The sequence below is a fragment of the Ruditapes philippinarum genome, unplaced genomic scaffold (genome assembly GCF_026571515.1).
Source record: "Ruditapes philippinarum isolate M1 unplaced genomic scaffold, ASM2657151v2 ctg4207_1_1_1_1, whole genome shotgun sequence".
NCBI lineage: Eukaryota > Metazoa > Mollusca > Bivalvia > Venerida > Veneridae > Ruditapes > Ruditapes philippinarum.
In genome coordinates, this window is record NW_026854015.1 from 68,630 (window position 1) to 90,460 (window position 21,831).

The 21,831-nt window shown below is 32.3% G+C and overlaps 1 protein-coding gene across 4 annotated transcripts in view; it reads left to right on the forward strand.

Moving 5' to 3' along the window:
- Positions 1 to 21,831, forward strand: part of LOC132738682 (ATP-binding cassette sub-family C member 4-like) — a 102,198-nt gene that overhangs the window by 22,074 nt on the left and 58,293 nt on the right. The window contains exon 8 of one of the 4 annotated variants that reach the window (XM_060726265.1): positions 16,013 to 16,262. The exons of 1 other annotated variant lie outside the window; for it this stretch is intronic. In XM_060726265.1, the coding sequence (XP_060582248.1) occupies positions 16,013 to 16,262 (250 nt within the window). Of the gene's footprint in view, positions 1 to 8,711; positions 8,962 to 16,012; positions 16,263 to 19,395; positions 19,646 to 21,831 lie in introns of all 4 variants that reach the window. 2 more of the 4 variants (XM_060726267.1, XM_060726263.1) reach the window with 2 other exon arrangements.

The following is a 21,831-nucleotide window of genomic DNA, read 5'->3' on the forward strand; positions in this document are numbered from 1 at the left end:
TTTGATAATTTCACTGTTTTGAATTTAAGCCCCTTACAGCATGTAATAAAAAGGGTTAAATTAAACATTCAGCTGTCATTTGCAAAGCTATCAACTTATTGCTGTCAAACATACCATGTAGGACAGCATGGCTGTAGTGAATTAGTAGAGATTATATAACTTAATTGTCTTCCATGCAAGGCAAATAGATTTATTAGAACTTTGCTCGTCCCCAAGTCAAAAGGTTGGATATTTGCTCAGGAAGCGAGTAGAAGGTATAGCAAATGACTGGTGCATTATTTTATATAATAAAAAGATTTGCCTTTAAAATTAAAAATCATGCGGGAAATGTTTTAAACTTTGGTAACTATGCTTTACACAGAAATTTACTTATTAGCAATTTATTTCTTTCATATAAGTGCCTTTTTGTAGGCAATTGCTAGTTTAAAGTTAAAAATTAAAAATTGTTGTTCCTGTAACCCAGAAGCAGGCATTATTTTTTTTTCTGTTCCAATTTTGGAAGCAGGGTAGTATCTGAATGCATTTGATGTAATTATACCAATTGACTTTGATATTTTAAAGGTTAAATTCTTGCATTTGCTTTAATTAAGATCTGTTGCTTAATTGCTCATTATTATGCTTTGACGGCTTTTGCATTATGCCTTGATAGCTTTTGCATTTTGCCTTGATAGCTTTTAAATTTTGCTTTGACAGCTTTTAAATTTTGCTTTGACAGCTTTTGCATTTTGCTTTGGCAGCTTTTAAATTTTGCTTTGGCAGCTTTTAAATTTTGCTTTGACAGCTTTTGCATTTTGCTTTGGCAGCTTTTGCTTCCAGTTGTTCTGATTATTTCCATCAGAATTTGTTTTTTTTTAACCCTGTCTGAATGTTCTTGCTTTTACCTTCTCTATGTTGTCTTCCATGTATTTCAACAGTTGCTCTGCTTTAACCCCTCCTGCTGTCAACATTTGGCCGTATCTTTGCTTTTCTAGTTTTTCCTTAGCTTCTTAATTGTACAAAATGCTTTTTCCAACTTTCTTCATGTATTGCTTGCATAATATTTTCCAAACTCAGAGGTTGAGAATTGTTGGATTACTTTTGATTTTACAAAAATTTAATAAAAAGATAACTTACAAATAAGTTCTTAAGCGAAATGGGAAAAAAAGTGAACTTCTCAACGTCTTGGAAGAAACCAGTTTGCTTGATTGTTTAGAAAGCTGCCATAACTTAATGAAAGGTTTATGAAGCGAGGTGTAATAAGGTGTTTTTCCCCTTGCTACAGCTTTGTAGAGCTATCTTTCAGACCATTGAATTTTTCCATTTGTCAAAGATATGTTTAACTAGCTGACAAAATGTTAATGGTGTAATGTATACATGAAGGTTCCTGCTCATATCTGAAATAATGCACAGAGAGACACCTGGTGTATTCATGCATTAGAAAACCAGATCCTCGAAGTTGTATTTTTATCTTAAAATCATGTGAGTGTGACCTAAAGCCCTAATTTATGATAAAGCAAACATTGATGTACTCTGCACAAGTTTGTATAACTGAAGAAAACTTAATGTTGGGTTAAAACATTATCTATGATAGACATATTTTTTTGGGAACTTACTGTTAGGTTGAAACATTTTCTATGGTAGACATAAGGGGAAATGAAACTTACTGTTAGGTTGACACATTATTTATGGTAGACATAAGGGGGATTAGACATTTTATAGTTATAGCAGCTTTCTATCAATTTTTCAATCTTACCTGTCTCAGACCCAGAAAACATGCACTAAGCTTACAAATGACCCATTGAAAACATATTAATTGGAAACCCACAAATATTTGAAGCACACACATTTGTATCAGGTCTCCCTTAAATGTCCTTGAAAGAAAAAATAGACAGAATTTATTGATGGAGAATTTTTTTTTTTCAATGTGATTTTGATATTTTAAACATAATGATGAAATATAAAATAACAATGTACTAGTATGTAACAATTTAAATTGATGTGATTCAAACGTTATGAGAGGCTTTGTGAAGGACAATATGAAGGAGCAGTACCAGTTTGAACAATCCGGTCCAAAATAATGCTACATATTTAAGATCTTACCTTTGTGAAAAAATGTCTTTTTTTTTTAAAACTTACTTATAAAAAGTGGTGTAAAAACTGGATCAAACTGCCAATGTAAAACAGAGTTTGTGTCAACATGCTCAGATTTTCATGTAAGACATAGGGTAGATTTCAATTTGAATAGATAAATAATGATGAATATTTTTATGCTCAGATTTTAAAAATAAACATAGCATCAAAACTTTAGTCAGACTTTGATGTGCAATATGATGAATATTTGTAATTGCCATAATAAACAATTTGAGTGTAACGACAATTGTCAGTTGAATATAATATTGACTATAGGAAATATATTGTAGCTACAAAATAATACATTTTTATATAAATACAACATATGAAAACAAATATGGATGTATTATAATCATGATATAGCTATTTTAATATAGATTGGTAGGTAGTTACATATTCCTGAGAACAGTTGATGAATATTACGATATAAATGGGGAAAAAGTGAGGACAGATTAAACATAACATACCCTCAATTAGAATAAAACATTACAATTTAGATATAGTGTTATATTTTGATGTTTAATGATAAGGACTTGTGTAAGATATAACAGTCTGTATGATCAGTTAAACCTGTGTGAAAGACCAGTAAGATTACCCTGCAATAAAAGGCCACTTTTTGATAACCCTGCATTGATATAATGGGATAAGTAACCTCCAAATAATGACCAACTGTCTATTAAAACCATTATTGTGTCTTCCTTGGGTGGCCTATGTTAACAGGTTTGACTGTAGTAGGAAAGCTAAGATGCAATATAGTGTCTTGCACTTTAAATATATAACATACTATTATTTAAGATTTAAATATGACTTGATAACAGTTCCAATTTAGCGAGAATGTAACAGTATTATTGTTTCATGTCTACATGATTTCAACAAAATTGATATAAAAAAAGATGAGAATTTAACAACAAAAGTAACAGGACAATTTGAATACAGCATGGTGTTTAAAAACAAACATAATGCAGTGTTTCTGCCAGCTCTGATTTTCTGAGGGTCTTTTATGACCCCCTGTATGATATTTTAGGGGTCATTTCAAATTCATAAGGGTCATGCCAATAAATTTAACAAAAATGTAAAAAAAAAAAACAGGTAACACTTTATAAGTTTTATTTACAATATTTTGTATATTTTTCGTGAAGAAATTGGTCAATCTCTGCTATTTTGGATTATTTGTCATCCAATAATAACGCTGTATTTCTTAAAAATTATGTGTGTTAATTTTCATAGAAGAAAGAAAGTCGATACTATATTGAAATTCGTTCATAGTCGCCTTCTATTTTTCATAGTGCTTCATAGTACCGCCTAGTGACGTAATCAAGGGCCAAATAAAGCTTGACACTTAATATGTTAGTGTTCATCCTTACATAGAGGTGTACTGGTAAGAAATCCAGGTAATCCTCGCATGTATCAGTGCTATACACTGGGCATGTAAAAGAACCAAGGGGTCTATTCAATAAGAGCTAGGGACTGGTTCCCGGATTCCCTTGTATCTTAAAAGCTGTTTCTTAAATGTATACAATGTATACCTGCCTGTAACACTCGTAAGAGGGGTTGGCAGTATCCAGAGATAGATAGATAGATAGCTGTTTTACAGAAATTAGAAACATTCTCCTGTCGCTATCGCTCCCTTCGAAGTTTCTAATTTCTGTAGAACAGCACAGATGAACACTAACATATACGCAGACTGCATTTTCCAGCAGACAGTTATTCGTTCGCAGAATATGACGACAACAAAATAAATAATTTTGTCTGGGCGCTTTCAATATATGCAGTAACGTATAAATGCAAGCGTTTATTAACTAGTTGAAATTGGCTAAATGCCGGACCACGGACCCGGTAAATTTCATTTCTCATTAAAATTATAGTGGAGCCCACAGTAAACATTCCGTACATTTTTATACTGAATTGACGGTTTATAGTCTGTATATCTGACTTGTGTTGAAATCAGCGACGGTGAAATTCTTGCGTCACAAAATACGCACTAACTAAATTTCATTGCGTCATGGCTGAAAATAGTGCGCCAAAAACGCAAAAACGCGCTCTGGCAGAAACACTGCATAATGTGGCAATTTAATGTGTCTACTTAGTCTTTCATTTTTATATGATGCATTAAATTGGATGTCACTGTGAAAAAGGAAAAATTGGATAAATTGTATTATAGTGTTAAAATTTAATGTAAAATGGTGGTACTTTGAATCAATGGCTGCATTTGCAAGTTTGGAGACTATTTTGATATAGAAGTAATGCCAATTTAGATAGAATCAATTTATGACATTAATTGATGGTAATTTGATAATGACAGTCATCTTATCCTAGTAATAATCATGATAATAATAGCAATTTGAATATCACATGTATGACAGTATGAACATTTCAAATACAAATTGACTGAGAATGACCATAATTTCTGATTTTCTTAAAATGGTTAATACATTTGACATTTCTGACACATTTTGCAAACTTCTGTTGTTTCATTGAAAAGAGGGAAAAGGTTTGAGCGAAATTTCATACCAGGGAAATTTATTTATTTCACAGCTGCACATAATTATCTTTAATTTAACTTTTACTTTTTTGAGGGAAATACATAGCTAAAATTAAATTGCATGGTTTACCTTCCATTATGCCTTTTTAACCAGGTTTTCAACGAAAACTGGTTATTGTAATGCCAATGTTGGCAGGCAGACATCAACTTTTGGTTTCTACTCAATTATTTGAGTTTGCTTTGGCCTATTGATGCCAAACTTGGTGTTTGGGTAGCTTATACCAAGAGGCAGCTTGGGATTGCTGCCAAGGTATCTGTGATCAAGATCCGTGTCACTGTTGCTAAAAACTAAAAACACTGTTATAGCTACTAAATTGTAGCATTGTAGCAAGAAAATTCTGACCATTTCGAATGACCATTCTTACATATTAGAACAGATGTTTACACTCACCACTGTTATAGTTATGTAATTGAAGCATGGAAATTCTTACCATTAAAATGACCACTCTTGCATATCAGGACAGATATTTCCACCTACGACTGGCATCAGATAACTGTTTGTAGGACACTCAGTAGTGCTAGCTGTTTGTTGTAAACTCTGCAGAGCCTCGTTACCACTGTAAATAGTTGTGCTTGAGCCCGAAGTTACTGTCACTACTGGCACTTATTCTTACATACATGTATATATTTATAAATTCAAAGCAGGAGAAGTCCATTGTTCTGAGATTTAGCAGAATCAAAGATTGAACTGTAGTGAGAAATAACTTTCAATATGATTATACCCCCACACACGAAGTTTAGGGGGGTATATAAGAGTTAGCTTGACAGTGGGCTGTCTCCTAATCTTGGTTTCCTGACGATAACTTGAGTTTGGAATACGTTATTGTGATCAAACTTGGTATATAGCTACCTTATGTGATAACCTCAGTTGATACAGCTTTTGGACCAACTTGGGCCAAGGTCACTGTTACTAAAATTAGAAAATTCCAGACAATAACTAGAGTTAGGAATCAAACTTGGTATATAGCAAGCTTATAATTATGAAGACCCAGGTTTGTATCGCATTTGGACCCCCTCGGTTCAAGGTCAGGGTCACTGTCACTAAAAATAGTAAAATGGTTTCCAGACAATAACAAGAGTTAGGAATGAGATATTGTAATCAAACTTGATATATAGCAACGTGAAAACCCTGATTGGTATTGCTTTTGGACCCCCTGCGGTCAAGGTCACGCAGCTACTAAAATCAGAAAAGTGGTTTCCAGACAATAACTGCAGTTAGGAATCAAACTTGTTATAAAGCAAGCTTATATGAAGACCCAGGTTGGTATTGCATTTGGACCCCCAGGTAAATGTCACCATTACTAAAAATAGAAAAATGGTTTCCAGACAATAACTGGAGTTAGGATTGAGATATTGTAATCAAACTTGTTATAAAGCAAGCTTGTATGAAGACCCAGGTTGTGAAAGCTTTTGAACCCCCTTGGATCAAGGTCAAGGTCACTGTTACTAAAAATAGAAAAATGCTTTCCAGACAATAACTAGAGGAGATATTGTACTCAATCTTGTTATATAGGAAGCTAATATATGAAGACCCCAGTTGGGATTGTGTTTGGACCCCTTGGGGTCAAGGTCACTGTTACTAAAAATAGGAAAATGTTTTCTGTAAGATAGCCTATTAATTGTAATAATCAATGGTATACAGATGAAACATCATAAATAAATTATATGCATGTAGAGTTCAAATTTTGTTTTAGACTGCTTATTTTTCCAAAAAGTAAAGGTTGCTGGTGGGGTTATGAATCACCTTGTTTGACCTATTTGTAGTCACATAAATATGCTTTGTGTGAAGCTTTATTTGATGTGTAGTGAAAAATCCTGATGTGTAATACAAAATGTAATGTTTAAGTTGCTATAAACATTGTGATTACCGTGTTTTGTAGTTTGTTTTATATTTTGTTGTTTGGACATAATATATAGCTTTTAGTTGGCAGATTTTACGGTCCTGAATATTTACAGCTGATAAAATATGACACTTTTTTCCACCTTTCCAGAAATAGTATGTCCTTATGATACTACTTAAATAATATTTATGTGGAAACCACTTAATGATTTATACATGTATATGATATAATAGAATAATAATATAATATAATTGTTTAAATTGAACATATTACCAAAACATCAAAAATTAATGTAACAAAAGTTTATAATATTTATGACATTATGCAAATCTGAGTACATGACAAGTGTATTAAGTGCATTTTTGTTTTTACAATTCATTCTGTCTCCAAATTTACAAGTTTTAGTGCATGTTTTTGTTTTTGTTTGCAGTGAGGCTTGCTCTTAGAACATACAATCTTTTATATTGCTTGTAAACTGATTATTTTTTCTTTTCCATTGCTTGACAATTTAAATCAGTTGTTGTTTTCTTTGACTATTTAAAATGTGTTGTTACATTTCTTTAATTTGCATGGCCTGTAGAGTCAGATGAGGCTTAATGGAATAGCCACTGTGCTGTTGCTTTTATCTTATTTAATCAATCACTGCAATTTGTTTTCTTACACAATCATACAGGGTTTTACATCTCTTTGAAATTTTAGGGGTCCAGTGGATGCACAGCCTAGAAAAGTAGGGGTCCAGGCCTGAATTTTAGGGGTCCAAAATTATATTCACTATAAAAGACTATGAAGACCACTCTATTTTGCTTAAAATCATTTATTTACCCTGTGTATATTGTACTGTTTTCATAAGAAGTATATGATTTCAATATCTTTTATCACTAGGTTTTTATTATAGCCCTTTACAATAAAATCATGTGCTATTTCCAAGGCTTATAAGTCTAAATTGAGTGGCTGGAATGTCAAGTTTTAGTTGCATATTTTGTTATTGATAAGGTGATTACACCAACAGACTGAAAATTTGTACTGATCTATTTGTAAATATTTTTGCTGAACTAGTAAACACACAATAGCTATCTTTACAGACCAGTCAGCTAAATATGTTGCATTTTTAAAAATATTATATAACAAAATGTCGACAAAACCGCTTTTGTACCTCCTCATAAGTTAAGTTCGCCGAAACCATTATATTTATAACTACAACGATAATTACATACCCAGTGACTTATTTCTTTAACACTATGAAAATAGGTTTGCAAAAAGCACTGCTTTCTTTATTATTGCCGTTCATGTACAAAATACGTTCGCCGAACCGGTAGATCGACATTGGATACGCTAACCAATAGTAATTGCTTTTTATAAATAGTCTGTCTAAATATAGCAACAGAAAAAACAAAAACGGCTACCTAGAATAGATATTTGTGTGTACACTTGGACGCAAGTGGATAACTTATATGCGTACATGTAAAAATTTATGCGTATAGGGAATTCTGCGTCCCGTAAAACCCTGATCATAATCATTTAATGAAAAGAAAAAAAAACGAAAAAAAAACTCATGATAATTTTCTTTTGTGACTGAATGAGGAGGAAAGAAGGAAAACAAAGAAAGGAAAAACAGCACCATTTCGCAGAATATGTTTATAGCTTCTTTTACTTTGCCTTTATGATTTATTTGCTGAATTAGTGATTTAAAATTTGTTTTTGCATCATGAACATTCCGGCTCTTACTAAAATTATAATTGTTACAATGAACAATTTATGAGACCCCCGGCCCCCTAAAAAGGAGATAATTATTAGTGGATTGTGCATTATGGAATTTTATTTATTTTTTGCTATGTAGAAGTCATCTAAAGACATGTGATTTTGAAATTCTCTTAACATTGAGTAAATATGATATGAAATAATTTCTTAGTACTTCTCTCTTATAATGTACATGTTCGTAAATTAAATGTATCAATGTCCTTTTGATTTTCTTTCAAAAAAGTAAGATATGAATCTCCATTACTATTTTATAAGGTTCGCTAAGGTATTCATTTCTTCTCTGGTTAAGGTCACTTTTCAGGTCAAGGTCACAAACATCAAAGAAAATGATTGTAAACAGTCTAATTTTGCTAACAATTTGTGTTGTGATACTGTAGCTCTGTGATGGGTTGATCACTTAAGTGGCTTTCCTTTTATTTGTCAACATAATAATGAATGAATTTTATTACAATTATTTGCAGTGATGAAGCAGAAAAGGTGGCCATGTTAGGCTACATAAGAGGGCTGATTCTTGGACCGTTCTTTTCATCTGTGAAATTAATAACGCTGGTAGTTTTTGTGTCATTTGTCTACACTGGGGGAGTCCTGAGATCGGAGATTGTATTTGTGGCCTACTCCCTCTACCAGGCTGTCCGTCTGTCCCTGGTCCTGTTTGTGCCGTTTGCCATACAGTTTATTTCCGACACAAAAGTGACGTTTAAGAGAATAGAGGTTAGTTGTATACCTGCATTTTTGTTAATCACAGTAAGTACTGACTCCCGATGTTGTCATAAAATTTGTCCTCAATATAGTATAATATTTTGTTCTATTGTAATGGTTGACTGTAGCAAAATCTATTATTCCTCACAAACACTAACATTTCACTGATATACATTAATGTTGCTCCATTTCACTTTCATTATATAACTTTTAAAATAAACATTCGATGTTAATGATATATTTTTATACTGAATATAATCTTAATTAGATGTTTTGGAGTTTTTTTTAGATGTAAAAATTATTTACATGTGGCAATTTAACTTTTGTTTAACCATTTTCCATTTATTAACCATTCAATTCATCATACTACACAAGTCTAAGTTATATATTGAGATAGGTTGTTTTTTTTCACAGTGACTGATATAGAATATATCTAACTGATATATCAATATTTCATTACATAGTATGGCAATCCCCTCTGTCTATTTTAAGAGTAAAACTTTTTATATAAAAACCTAAAGAAAATGAAATGTACCTTATACTATTTAAAATCCAGAGTAAATTTCAGGATATTGCCCATAGTGTTGTGCTTCTAATGGTATTGCTTTAATATCTAAATGAAAAGTAGAAAATGTGAGCAAATAAGTACTATTGAAGTTATTCATGTATTATGTAACACTATAAAATAATTAGTACATAGAATTTTATTTTCAAAGCTGTGATGTTGGCTAGTCAAGTAAGCTGAAACTGTTAACACCATGCATTGTAAGTTTATAGAATACCAAAACAGAAACATTATCCAATACACAATAACATACCTATATAATCAGACACGTAAAGGGAGGTAATTCATTTGTTTGTGATGAACAATTTTCATTATAATTTCGCACATAATATGGATTGAAAGTAGATCAGGATGTAAGCAAATTAAATCAGACAGTGTTATCTTTTATAGATGAGTAACAAAATTATTTACTTTATATCTACTTGGGAAATAAAATCAATTTCGGTAAAATTATAATTGAAAAAGATGTCGATCAGAATCAATTAAAGAATGTCCATTGTCAGCCATTTGTAACCTAATCAACAGATATACAGTTTGTACTTTCAGTTTCTGAAAAACATAATAGTATAAAAATAATGTTGGTTTTATGCGCATGTCTATAAATTTACTTGATTTAAGTGCACTTATACACATTATCATTTATATAAACTAACTCCACAAATCCCAGTACTTACTTTAACCAGTTAGTTAGATTTAATATTTAAATTAATGTGCAATTATTGTCATTTAAAAAGAGCAAAGTAGAGGAAGAGAGAATCATTAATTTATGCAAACAGCAAGTAGAAGATGAAATGACCATTTCTTTAGCAACTATTATGTGGAGAGAAAAAAGTTTTTGTGATCTTGAGCAAATAATATGTAAAAGAAATGTTTAATGTCTTTGACTTGGAGTTAAAAGTGTAGAAAAGTGTATCTTGAGGAAATAATGAGTTAAGTTTTGGTAGTAGTTTTTTTTGCAAGTTATATGTAACTAATTTAGATTTATCTTGTGAAATTGGGTAAGTGTAATCTTTAAGCAAATGATATAAAGTAAGGTATGGTTCATCCTTGATTAATATGGGCTCACACAAATGAAAGAAAGATTGTTTATATGCTGTTGAACATATGATAAGAAGTATTGAAGGAGGAAATACTATTGCTGTGATCAAATTCTTAAAAAAGCCCTACTGTGAGCAAGCACAAAATTTATTCAAAGAAATGTTCATTCTTATGTAGAGTAATAAGATACAAGTGTAGCAAATATGTAATATTGGTTTTGAACATTTTTGAAAATTATAAAATTAAATCTTTCTCTAGCTGTACTGTTAGTAATAAACAATGTATTTAACGCTTTATTATTGGAAGTTAATACTAGAACACCATTAAACTAATTATGTAGGTTTTGGACTTAATAGAGAATTCTTAGGTATTAACAGTTATGTTCACATTTGAGTTAGTTTTAAAAGTGTATGAAAAAGATTTGTTACTTTAAGGCTGGCGTAGCCATAGACTCTGGAGAAAAGGGAAAAGAGGGAAAATGGGCTTAAAAAATCCCTGCAAGGATTAGTGTCAAGGAATTTGAAAATTTTGAAAATATCAGGGAACTTTTGGGGAAAATTGTAAAAAAAAAGCCAAACATTTTTTATGTGAAAATCAAAACTGCTGCTGAAAGGTTTTCAATCTGTATATGAGCTGTGTCACGACAAAACCAACATGATGCGTTTGCGACCAGCATGAATCCAGGCCAGGCTGCGCATGCCCGCAGTCTGATCAGGATCCATGCTTTTCGCTAACAAATCCTATAACAAGTAGAGAAACTGATAGCGAACAGCAAGGATCCTGATCAGACTGCGCAGATGCGTAGTCTGGTCTGGATCCATGCTGGTCGCAAACCCATTATGTTGGTTTTGTCGTGACACGGCTCATATGATTGTAATGTTTGTGTAAATAGTTATACTAGTTATACATGGGATCATTTGCCATAAATTTTATTTATTTAAGATTGATTGGCTTGTTTATATGTTTTGAATGTGGTTTGCTGAGTGCATTAATCTATTATTTATTATAAACTGAAAGTCTGTTTTTTCATTTTACAAAGGGTCAAGGTCATCTTCACATTAGAGGTCAGAAGAAATGTCAAAGGGATTTGCATAGTCACACCATTTTGTTCATAATGTTAAAAATGAAAAAAAAAACATTTTTGAAAATTTTGGAAAGAGGCTTTTTTTAACATTATTTTTACTCAAAAGACATAATTATGTTTAGATATGCATGATTGTTTGGGTACAGTATTGTGATTATATCATATGGCACTATTTGTTTATCAACATTAAAGTGACGTTGTGCCCATCTAACAGGAATTTATAGTGAGTGGACGGATGAAAGTCAAAATAAATTTACATTTTGCCACATTTCCATTCATTTTTGTGGAGCCCACTTTTGGTGAGCTTGACTTGGTCACTTTTGGCCTTGAAATATATATTCAATTCAGCTCAATTCATAACTATGTAATTTCTTTCATGGACTGGCCTAGTTATATGTTTGAGGGTTTCAACTGCCATTTGATGTTGTAAAGGTTTGGGTAACTAAATATGATGCTTCAAAGCTACTATTGAAGTGTATTAAAGATACTTCAGGTGTACTTTTCTTCAGATATACTTGAAATGTGGTGCGTCATAGGTACCTACTGCATGATGCCTGATTGGAACTTCCCATTACTGCATGATGCCTGATTGGAACTTCCCATTGGTTACTATGTAAGGGCTTTAAGCATTCTTCATTGTATTTGAAGATGCTTCGATATATGAAGTATCTTTAAAATCTAATTTGAATATCTTAGTCAGAGCTTCAAACATGCTAATGTAGTTTTAATATATTAAATTGTCACAATTATGAACTACATGTACACAAAAAGCAGAATCTTGAATAATGTTGATTTTGCAGACTGAAGCTTCATCTGTTCTTCTTTTGCGCTTTAAATGTACATGTACTCTCTTTGTGCCTGGTTTATATAGAGCGGGTGCAAGAGTTCTGATTTGTTAGGTGAAACCTCAGCTTTTGCTTCCCATAAATTGTTATGAATGATAAATAATGCTATGAACACAAAACAAAAGATTTTTAAACTTTTCTCCATTTAGTTTTTCACTTTCTGTATATAATGGAAATTACAAATTACAATGTTTTATTATAGGTATACCATGCAGGCTCTACTGTGTGTAATTTGTATGTGATGTTTTATCACAAAGAATAGTTTTACTAAATAATTTGGGTGCTTAGACAATAGCATGTAGCCTAAATTTTCTAGTGCACCTCTACAGAAGTTATAAATAAATCTTGCCCCTAGGGTCATAAATGGCTCTGCCGTGGGGTCAATTAGTTTTCAGAGACTGCAAAGTTACGTACATAAAAAACATGTCTTCATATAAGAATCCTCTCCTCCAAACACATTATGATGCTCTCTCTATTCAATATTTCATCAGGGTTTACTAACTTAATTTAGGCTTATATTAAATCCCCTACCCCCACCCAACACACCAAAAGAAGAAAAAAACAACAACAAAAACCCTAAAAATCTTAAAAAGCTATTAATTATGTATGAAACTTTAATACCTGGAGCTTAGATATTTGGCAGTTTAATTTGCTAATTAACCTGTATAAAAGTTTTATAAATCTTGCTGCCTCCCAGGGTAAAGAATGACCCAATCTGCATTGAAGAATTATAATTATTCCTGGCAATTGATCATGGGTGAGCAATCTTAGACCATGTTTTATCTGGATACAATCGTGTAAAAAATTGGGATACATAAACACTAGTTATAATTTCTTTTACGTTTCTTTGTCCCCAGGGTGGAGATGAAACATGTGGAGCAAAAAATGATATTCGAAGCAATTTTGGATAGCTTTAATTTTAGTGGCCGTTATTTCTGTGTTTATGCTACAGTCATTTGTTTTACTTTAATTGGCGAGGTGTTCAGAGCTGAAAAACTTTTTGTAACCCTGGTCTTATTCGTCGCAGTGGAGAATGTGTTCTTTTGGTTTCTTCAGCAAGGAATAAAATTGATATCTGAACTAGTTGTGTCTGTAAAAAGGATTCAGGTAAGGCAAAGGTTGAAAATGACTTGAACAAACAAAAGAGGTGATAGCATACATATAGCAGTACAGAAGTATATGATGCTTACCTAGTTGAGCATGAAGTGCTTAAAGTCAAGCCATTAGAAGTGATCAGTTTCTGGCTTTTGTCATTAGTTCAGCATCTTCATTTTTGGTTGTGCCATCTGTCTACAAGGTCACAAATCCTCATTTTGTTTGTGCCATCTCTCTACAGGTCACAAATTCTCATTTTGTTTGTGCCATCACCCTACAGGTCACAAATTCTCATTTTGTTTGTGCCATCTTTTCCACACAGGTCACAATTCCTCATTTTGTTTGTGCCATCTCTATACAGGTCAGAAATCCTAATTTTGTTTGTGCCATCTCTCTACAGGTCATAAATCCTCATTTTGTTTGTGCCATCTCTCTACATGTCACAAATCCTCATTTTGTTTGTAAACAATAGAAGGGCACCATGGCACTACAGTAATTGTAAATTACAACATCTGTAGATACTCAAAGACTGTATAATGTAGACATGAGCTTATGCAATATCTATATGTCTATGTCATATAAACATCCACATGAGATCAACTATCCAACCTAATCCACATGAAAAATCAGAGAGAGAAAAAAAATCATTTTAAATACATTATGTAATCAGATTTATACCAAAGAGCTTGCTTTTAATTCAACAACTATTGAACGTTTTTCAGACAAGTTTCTTGATTAGGTCTCATCCCTAACTGTAAAATTATTTTTGATTACTCAAACAAATTTATACATACAGGTCTATATTACTCCGCCTTTGCAGTGCTCTTGTTATATAAGTATTTCTTTTTAAGATAACATTTGGCCTATTGAAATATTCTATGTATTTGTGTCACTGAAAGTTAAATTAACTGGCACTACTGGTGGCCAATGGACACATTTTTAGTTGCATGTATAATTTTGGATGTCTAAAATATACCATAAACATACTGTATGGAAATTATTTGTTCTGATAATTATAGTAGTATAAGATTATAGACAGATAGGTAGGTTTAACTGTAAGATAGGTAGGTAGAATATGCATTTTTTTAAATGTCTATGCTTGTATTTTCTATTCCTCCTTTTTCTTCATAGTTGCATGAACTACCCAGATTTTTGGAATAATTATAATTTGGGCTGGCATTGTTTTGTTTCTTCATCAAAATGTATCCTGGTTTCAATTGTTTCTTTCATTCTTGACTGTTAGGAATTGGTGTATGTTATTCATTTGTTTCAATTGTTGTCGTATATTATATTTGTTTGCAAATAAATTGTGATACCATAATATTTAAGTGTTGTTGCAGCATGCCAATATAAAGATGTGATTTTTATTGAAAGATTGTCCACAACCTTAGTGGTTTAAACATATTTTTATTCAAGGTATAATTATATAATTATACATGTTAATAATTCATGATTTAAGCAGAAATTAATTGGACCGAGAGCTACAATAGCTCATAGTAGTCCACAAGCTTCACATAATTTGTTGAAATAATTCCCAGTTGAAAAAGTATATTTTTTGGGATCATTATTTTTTGACTTTTGTTTATTTGCTTTTTATCTGTGAAAATATATTTGTTAAGACAATCAGTCTCGTCATTTGTTTAAGGATTTACAATTATGGTATTATACCTTATACAATGTATTCTCCACTTGGTCATAGTCACATTTAGAGGTCAAATGTCAAATGAAATGTCAAAGGGATTTGTACTTTTATACCATTTTGGTCTTCATTGAAAAATTTTTCAGAAACAAGTTCTTAAAATCATATGAAAAATACTTACTGTTACTTTATAATTTTTATTCACTCAGTGGCTTGCTTATGCTTCAATATGAAATTTTTGATAGTATTTTGCTTTTATTGTAATGCACTAATTGTCTATTAACATTAATATGCAGGCACAAATATATGATTTCTGTCAAGAGTTAACAGTACTGTAGATTTCAGTACAAGAGTGCTTGGTCATTTTTTCGATTTAGTATCCATTGACTCGGCACAAACTTTTCTTGGGACTTGTGTATTACCAAAAGCTATCTATCTGTCTGTAAGCTGTCTTTCATTTCTGCCAAGTCATGTGAGCAAAGACCGGTAATGTTCATAAGAAACTTTTTAATTGTTTAAGCTTCTGCTTTCAATAATTTGTTCACTTCTTATTAGTAATGTTGTAAACACAAATTAAAAAGCTTGTTTGCACAATAATATTAGTTCTTCACTGTTTATAATTAGTGCAAATAACAATTGCTTAAGTAAAATTACATGTTGTGAAGGTATACTTTTTTTAATGCCAGAAAACCATAAAACAGATATAAATTTTGAGTGCAAAATAGATGTAACTCCTTCTATAAGTCATTTGAGTTACAACTGGTTTTATAATTACTATTATATTTCTTTGTCCCCAGCCTGGAGGTGAAACATGTGGAACGAAAAATGATAACAGAGGCAGTTTTAGATAGCTATATTTATAGTGGCCGTTATTTCTGTGTGTATGCTACAGTCGTTTGTTTAACTGTGATTGGCAAGGCACTTAGAGCTGAAAAAGTATTTGTTACGCTGGTCTTATTTGTCGCTTTGGAGAACGTGTTCTTTTGGTTTCTGCAACAAGGAGTTAAAATGATATCTGAGCTAATTATGTGTGTAAAAAGGCTTCAGGTAAGGAAAAGGTTGATAGTAACTTGTGTGATAAGCATACTAATAGAATTACATTGCAGATGCAAACATCTTTCAGTATTGTAAAACACTTTTTATATTTTCCTTTATTAGAACATCTAGCAGCTGAGCACAAAGTGCTAATTGGCAGGATATTAGGATTGATCTGTTTCCAGTCTAACATTCTGTTTTTGTGTTGTGATGTGTTGTTCTCTACAGTAACAATATAAAAGTTGGATGTTTGACATTACACAAAATTTAACCTCTTTAAGTTTGAAAATATTGCAGATTTGATTTAAAGTGAAACCAAGATATTCCAAGATATGCAAAATTTAGGTCCCTGCGGCCAAGGTCAAGGTCACACATAGGGATCAAAGTTCAGATAAAGATATGACCATTTAGTCATGACTATACTGGTGTGAAACATGAAATTTAGATTAATATATGCAAGGTCAAGGTCACTAAAGATGATAAAATGTTGTCCTGACCATTGTGAAGCAAAGTGGGGCGCCCTTAATTAAGGTCATTGCAACCAAGGTCAAGGTCACACATAGAGGTCAAAGTTCACGTAATATATGAAGATATGTAAAGGGACCATTTAGTAATCATTTATTAAAGGATTGTAACACAAATGTTCATTATCATGACTATGGCTAAGACACATGTAACTTAGGTCAATTTGTGTAAGGTCAAGGTCACTAAAGAGGATGAAATATCCAGATTTTGTCTGAAGCATATCTCCTACATGCATAGAAGAATTTTTATAATACTTTATAGAAATGATCACCACCATGAGATGTATTATTCCATACATGATCCAGGTCTTTAGGTTAAAGGTCAAGGTCAAACTTAGAGCTAGTCTGGAGCAAATCTTATACTCTTATAGGAGGATTTTAGTACAACTTTGCACAAATATCATCCATTGTGAGGCAGAGTGTTGAAGGCAAAATTCAGTTCCATGCAATGAAAGTCAATGTCACACATAGAGGTAAAATATCACATTAGAATAATTAAAATTGTATAGGGACCAACTTGCTCGCCACACTTCTTATTGCCTACATCTCCACCTAAAGCTTAACATGTGACAGGTGTATATATTTTGTGGCAGTGTCACCCTTGTTGATTTCTACATTAATCAGCCCAGTCTAATAACCTGTTGAATACCCCACACATAATAAAAATGTGTTTGTATTTTGTCAATTTAATTTTGTTATTTAATCAATTTGTATCAATAATAAATTTATACATCAGATTTGTAATCAGATTTGTTTTGTTTTTTTCATTTATAAGATATTAAGTTCTTGTGATTATGAAACAAAAATGATAGCATTTTGTCTCATTTTGTAAATGTACAGTGCATATTCAAAACTCATTGAACAAACTTGTAACATAGACAAATATAAGTGATTGTATTCATCATCTAAAATATTCTTTAAGTCATTCATGACTAAAACATCAAAGCATTTCTGTTAAAATATAATAAATTATCTTATAATGTATTTTTTAATGTAACTGAAAGCCGACTAACATGATGGACCTTATTGCCACAATTAAGTCTTTGATATAATATTGCCATTTGCTTCTGTGACATATATACTCACAGATAAACATTTATCAACTAATTGCTTCATATCATTGTGGAAAATTTCACTGTAAATTGTAAAAGCTGTAACTGTGATCAAAATAAGCTCTTTGCATTCTTTGATATACTTCCCTTTTTGCCGTCCTTGTAATGTTGTATGTTGGATTGAGGGAGTTTCTATTTGTAGTCCTTTCAATTGTGTTTGGTATTGTGGGAACAAAGCTATAGAAGTTCTGTACTTGTCCAGTTGCTATTTGTAGTCCATTCATCTGTGTTTGGGATTGTTAGAAACAAAGCTAGATCAATTTCTGTATTTGTCCAGTTTCTATTTGTAGTCCTTTCATCTGTGTGTGTTGGATTGCTAGAAACAAAGCAAGAGCAGTTCTGAAGTTTTCCAGTTTCTATTAATAGTCCTTTCAACTGTGTGTTGGATTGCTGGAAAAAAAGCCAGAGCAGTTCACTACATTCCCAATATCTATTTGTAGTCCTTTCATCTGATTTTGGGATTGTGAGTCTGTACTTGTCCATTTTCTATTTGTAGTCCTTGCAACTTGTGTCATTTTCTATTTGTAGTCCTTGCAACTTGTGTCATTTTATATTTGTAGTCCTTGCAACTTGTGTCTATTTCTAGACCTTGCAACTTGTGTCATTTTCTATTTCTAGTCCTTGCAACTTGTGTCATTTTCTATTTCTAGTCCTTGCAACTTGTGTCATTTTCTATTTGTAGTCCTTGCAACTTGTGTCATTTTCTATTTGTAGTCCTTGCAACTTGTGTCATTTTCTATTTCTAGTCCTTGCAACTTGTGTCATTTTCTATTTGTAGTCTTTGCAACTTGTGTCATTTCCTATTTCTAGTCCTTACAACTTGTGTCATTTTCTATTTGTAGTCTTTGCAACTTGTGTCATTTTCTATTTGTAGTCCTTGCAACTGTATGTTGGATTGTAAAAACAAAACAAGAATATTTCTTCACAAGTTCCTCTGATTTTCTATTAGTTTTGCAGTCCTTTTGTGTGTTGCTATATCACAAAGCAAGAGTTTTTTTGCTTTGCTAATTCCTGAATACATCATGAATCATTCTGTGTGTTATTGTGAAAAAAACGCTAACCTTCTTCCAATATCTGGTTGTATTCGGTGTTTATGTCATTTTATAGAACAGCTTTCAAGCAGCAATATTCCTCTATATCTGTTTGTACTCCTTACTTATGCATACATTGAATTGTGCAAACAATACCATAAGCATTTATATGCATCCTGTGTGTCTGCCTGTTTTCTGTCCTTACTGTATTACTTTTTGTATTCACTAATATGATAATTTAAGAATTAGACAGGTGCATTGTGTGTTGTGTTGTGGAAACAGAGCTAAAACAGTTACATATTTTCTGTATTTCTGCTTATGATCGTTACTTCGGGTACTAGCATTAGAAATAAGTATAATAAGCAATTCTGTTAATTCCAACTTGTCACCTTAGTACAGTAATGGGTTAAATCCTTCTAAATCTGATAGGAGATAATCAGTTTTTGCACTAAGGTGATGAACTGGCTTTTTATTGTAGGGCAGAAACAAGGTATAGAGATCATATTTTTCGTCTGAATGCAATACAGGAGGTGTTGACCATATATGGGAGACATCTTTGTATATTCATAACAATACTGGCTTTGAGTATGACTGTGGAGCATTTCCACGTTGCCTCATTGTACACAGGTATTGGGCTGTTTGAAAAATTGCGACTTGTGTTGCTACGGTTTGCTCGAAGAGGTTTTGAAAAAGCAATAGATGTGAATGTCAGCTTGACAAGGATGAAGGTAAAGTTGATGAGATTAGATAAAAATATTACACAAGTGCTTTATGTGTGTTTTCTAATGTTATATATAGAAAATCCTTCCTATAGAGTGCTAGCTGCAGTAATTACCTTTTTAATGTCCTTTTAGCCAGTCTGTATGTTTGCTCAGTCTGATCAGAGGATTGTATCAGTGAGTTGGGTATTAGGTAAAGTATTTTGATTATGAAATCCTTTAAACTATATAAGGACAGTGTTCCAAGATCAAAGTGTGAGACAAGTTATATAATGTTTTACAATTCCTTGTATATTCCTTAACAGGAACTTGGATATAAAACAATCAGTGAACAGTGTTAACTAAATATTGCTCTGTCAGCTTTTGAGATTTTATTGAACAAAAAACCAACACTTTAGATCCACCTGGCACCATTTTTTAACATGTTTAAGATTTTTTTAGACATTTGCTTTAGAATGACATATTTGAGGGGGCGTTTGTGGCTGAGTGGTTAATGTTGTTTACTTCAAACCTCTTGCTCTCCCCGTAGGTTCGAGTCTGTGCTTCTTCATGGATTCTTTTATGCGCAAAAAGCTATCCAGCTAACTTATAGAATGTCGGTTTCATTAATTAGTGATTGTCTGGCAATGTATGCCTCTGGCATGTAGCTAATGTATGCCTCTGGCATGTAGCTAATGTATGCCTCCCAATTCAAGGATGCTAAGGTTCAAATCCTACTGGGGTCACAACCATGCTTTCATATATAGCACTAGTACTGGTTAGTTCCAGAAAGTGAAATCAAGTGAAGTTGAACACTTTACAAGCTCCAACTTTTTATCACATTTGAGGTACAATTAATTTGTTAAAACTATAAAGCTTACTGAATAGGCGGCTGCTTTGAATACCATTGGTGAAGGCAAAGCATTAATATTAGCATTCTTCTTCTATAATCTAAGTGTTAAAACATTGTTATCTATTTCTAGGTCAGAAATGTCAGCAACAAGAAAGCTTCTTCATATATTGAATATTTAGGAGATGATAAACTTCAGTGGGGAGCATGTTTGCATGTTAGGAGTTTTGGCATGTGCTGTGTTAACTGATAAGCCCATCACCCCTGATTGGGTGTATATTGCTGTGGGTGTGTTCAACCATATAAGGAAAAGTTTGTTAAGATTTACAGTAGCTGGCTTTGCCTCATCTCTACAGGCCCAAGTTAGCATAAAAAGAATTGAGGTAGGATTAGAAGATTAGTATCTCCTTTCACCTGTTTATTGGTAGTGTTCTACTCTCCTTTGTTCCATTGTATGGTCACCTTATACATTCATAAGCTCAAAGGTTTGGTTTTGTTGCAAGTTTCTCTCTTCTGTTCTGTATGGTTCATTTTTAGTTCACTTGCAAACAATGTACTCATGATGAGCTCTTGTATTGCCCTCTCTCTCTGTTATTTGTTGTTTGTCATTTGCTTTGACTTTTATCAATTTCTTTAAACAACATCTTTGAAAACAATAAAAAGTATTTTGAATAAATTCACAGGAAAGATCCTTTGGTAGTCCCCACTGAAGTTGTCCAATAATTCTGGTAATTTGCATAGGAAGGTCACATACATATTTCAAAAAAATGCAAAATTTCAAAAATCTTCTTGTCTGAATAAATATACATGTACAAGGTCAAGAACTGTCATATCTGATAACTTCATTTAGATGTCCTCCAAATAAGTTCTTCAAATTTTGCTTCTTGCTCAGAATTTGCAAGGCCCTTTGGGTCATGCATTTGCCTTACATTTAAATAGGAAAAGTTTAAAAAACATTCTTCTTTGAATTTCAAATGGCTAGAGTTAAGATATTTAGCATGAAACATTGTCTTGAGAACCTCTGCAAAGAGTTTTCAAAATTTTGCTCTTGGTTCTGTCAATTAGCGCTGCTCTGGGGCTGGGAGTTGGGGATTATGTGTTTTCTAAATTAGTATATACTGTATAGTAAAACATTCCAATTGACCTCTATTGATTATGAGTTCAGTGGGTCAAAGCTCAACATCACCAAGTCCTTGACCATTAAAAGTTTGTCTGAACTTTGGGTCATTTACGTGTTACGTAAACTTAGAAAGGGAAAACTCTAAAAAATATTCTAGCTATTCTTTGCTATTACAATTGTGATACATGAACTCCCATTGCATATTTTATCTGCAGGAAATAGGTTTTGTTAACTTTAAAAGTTTAC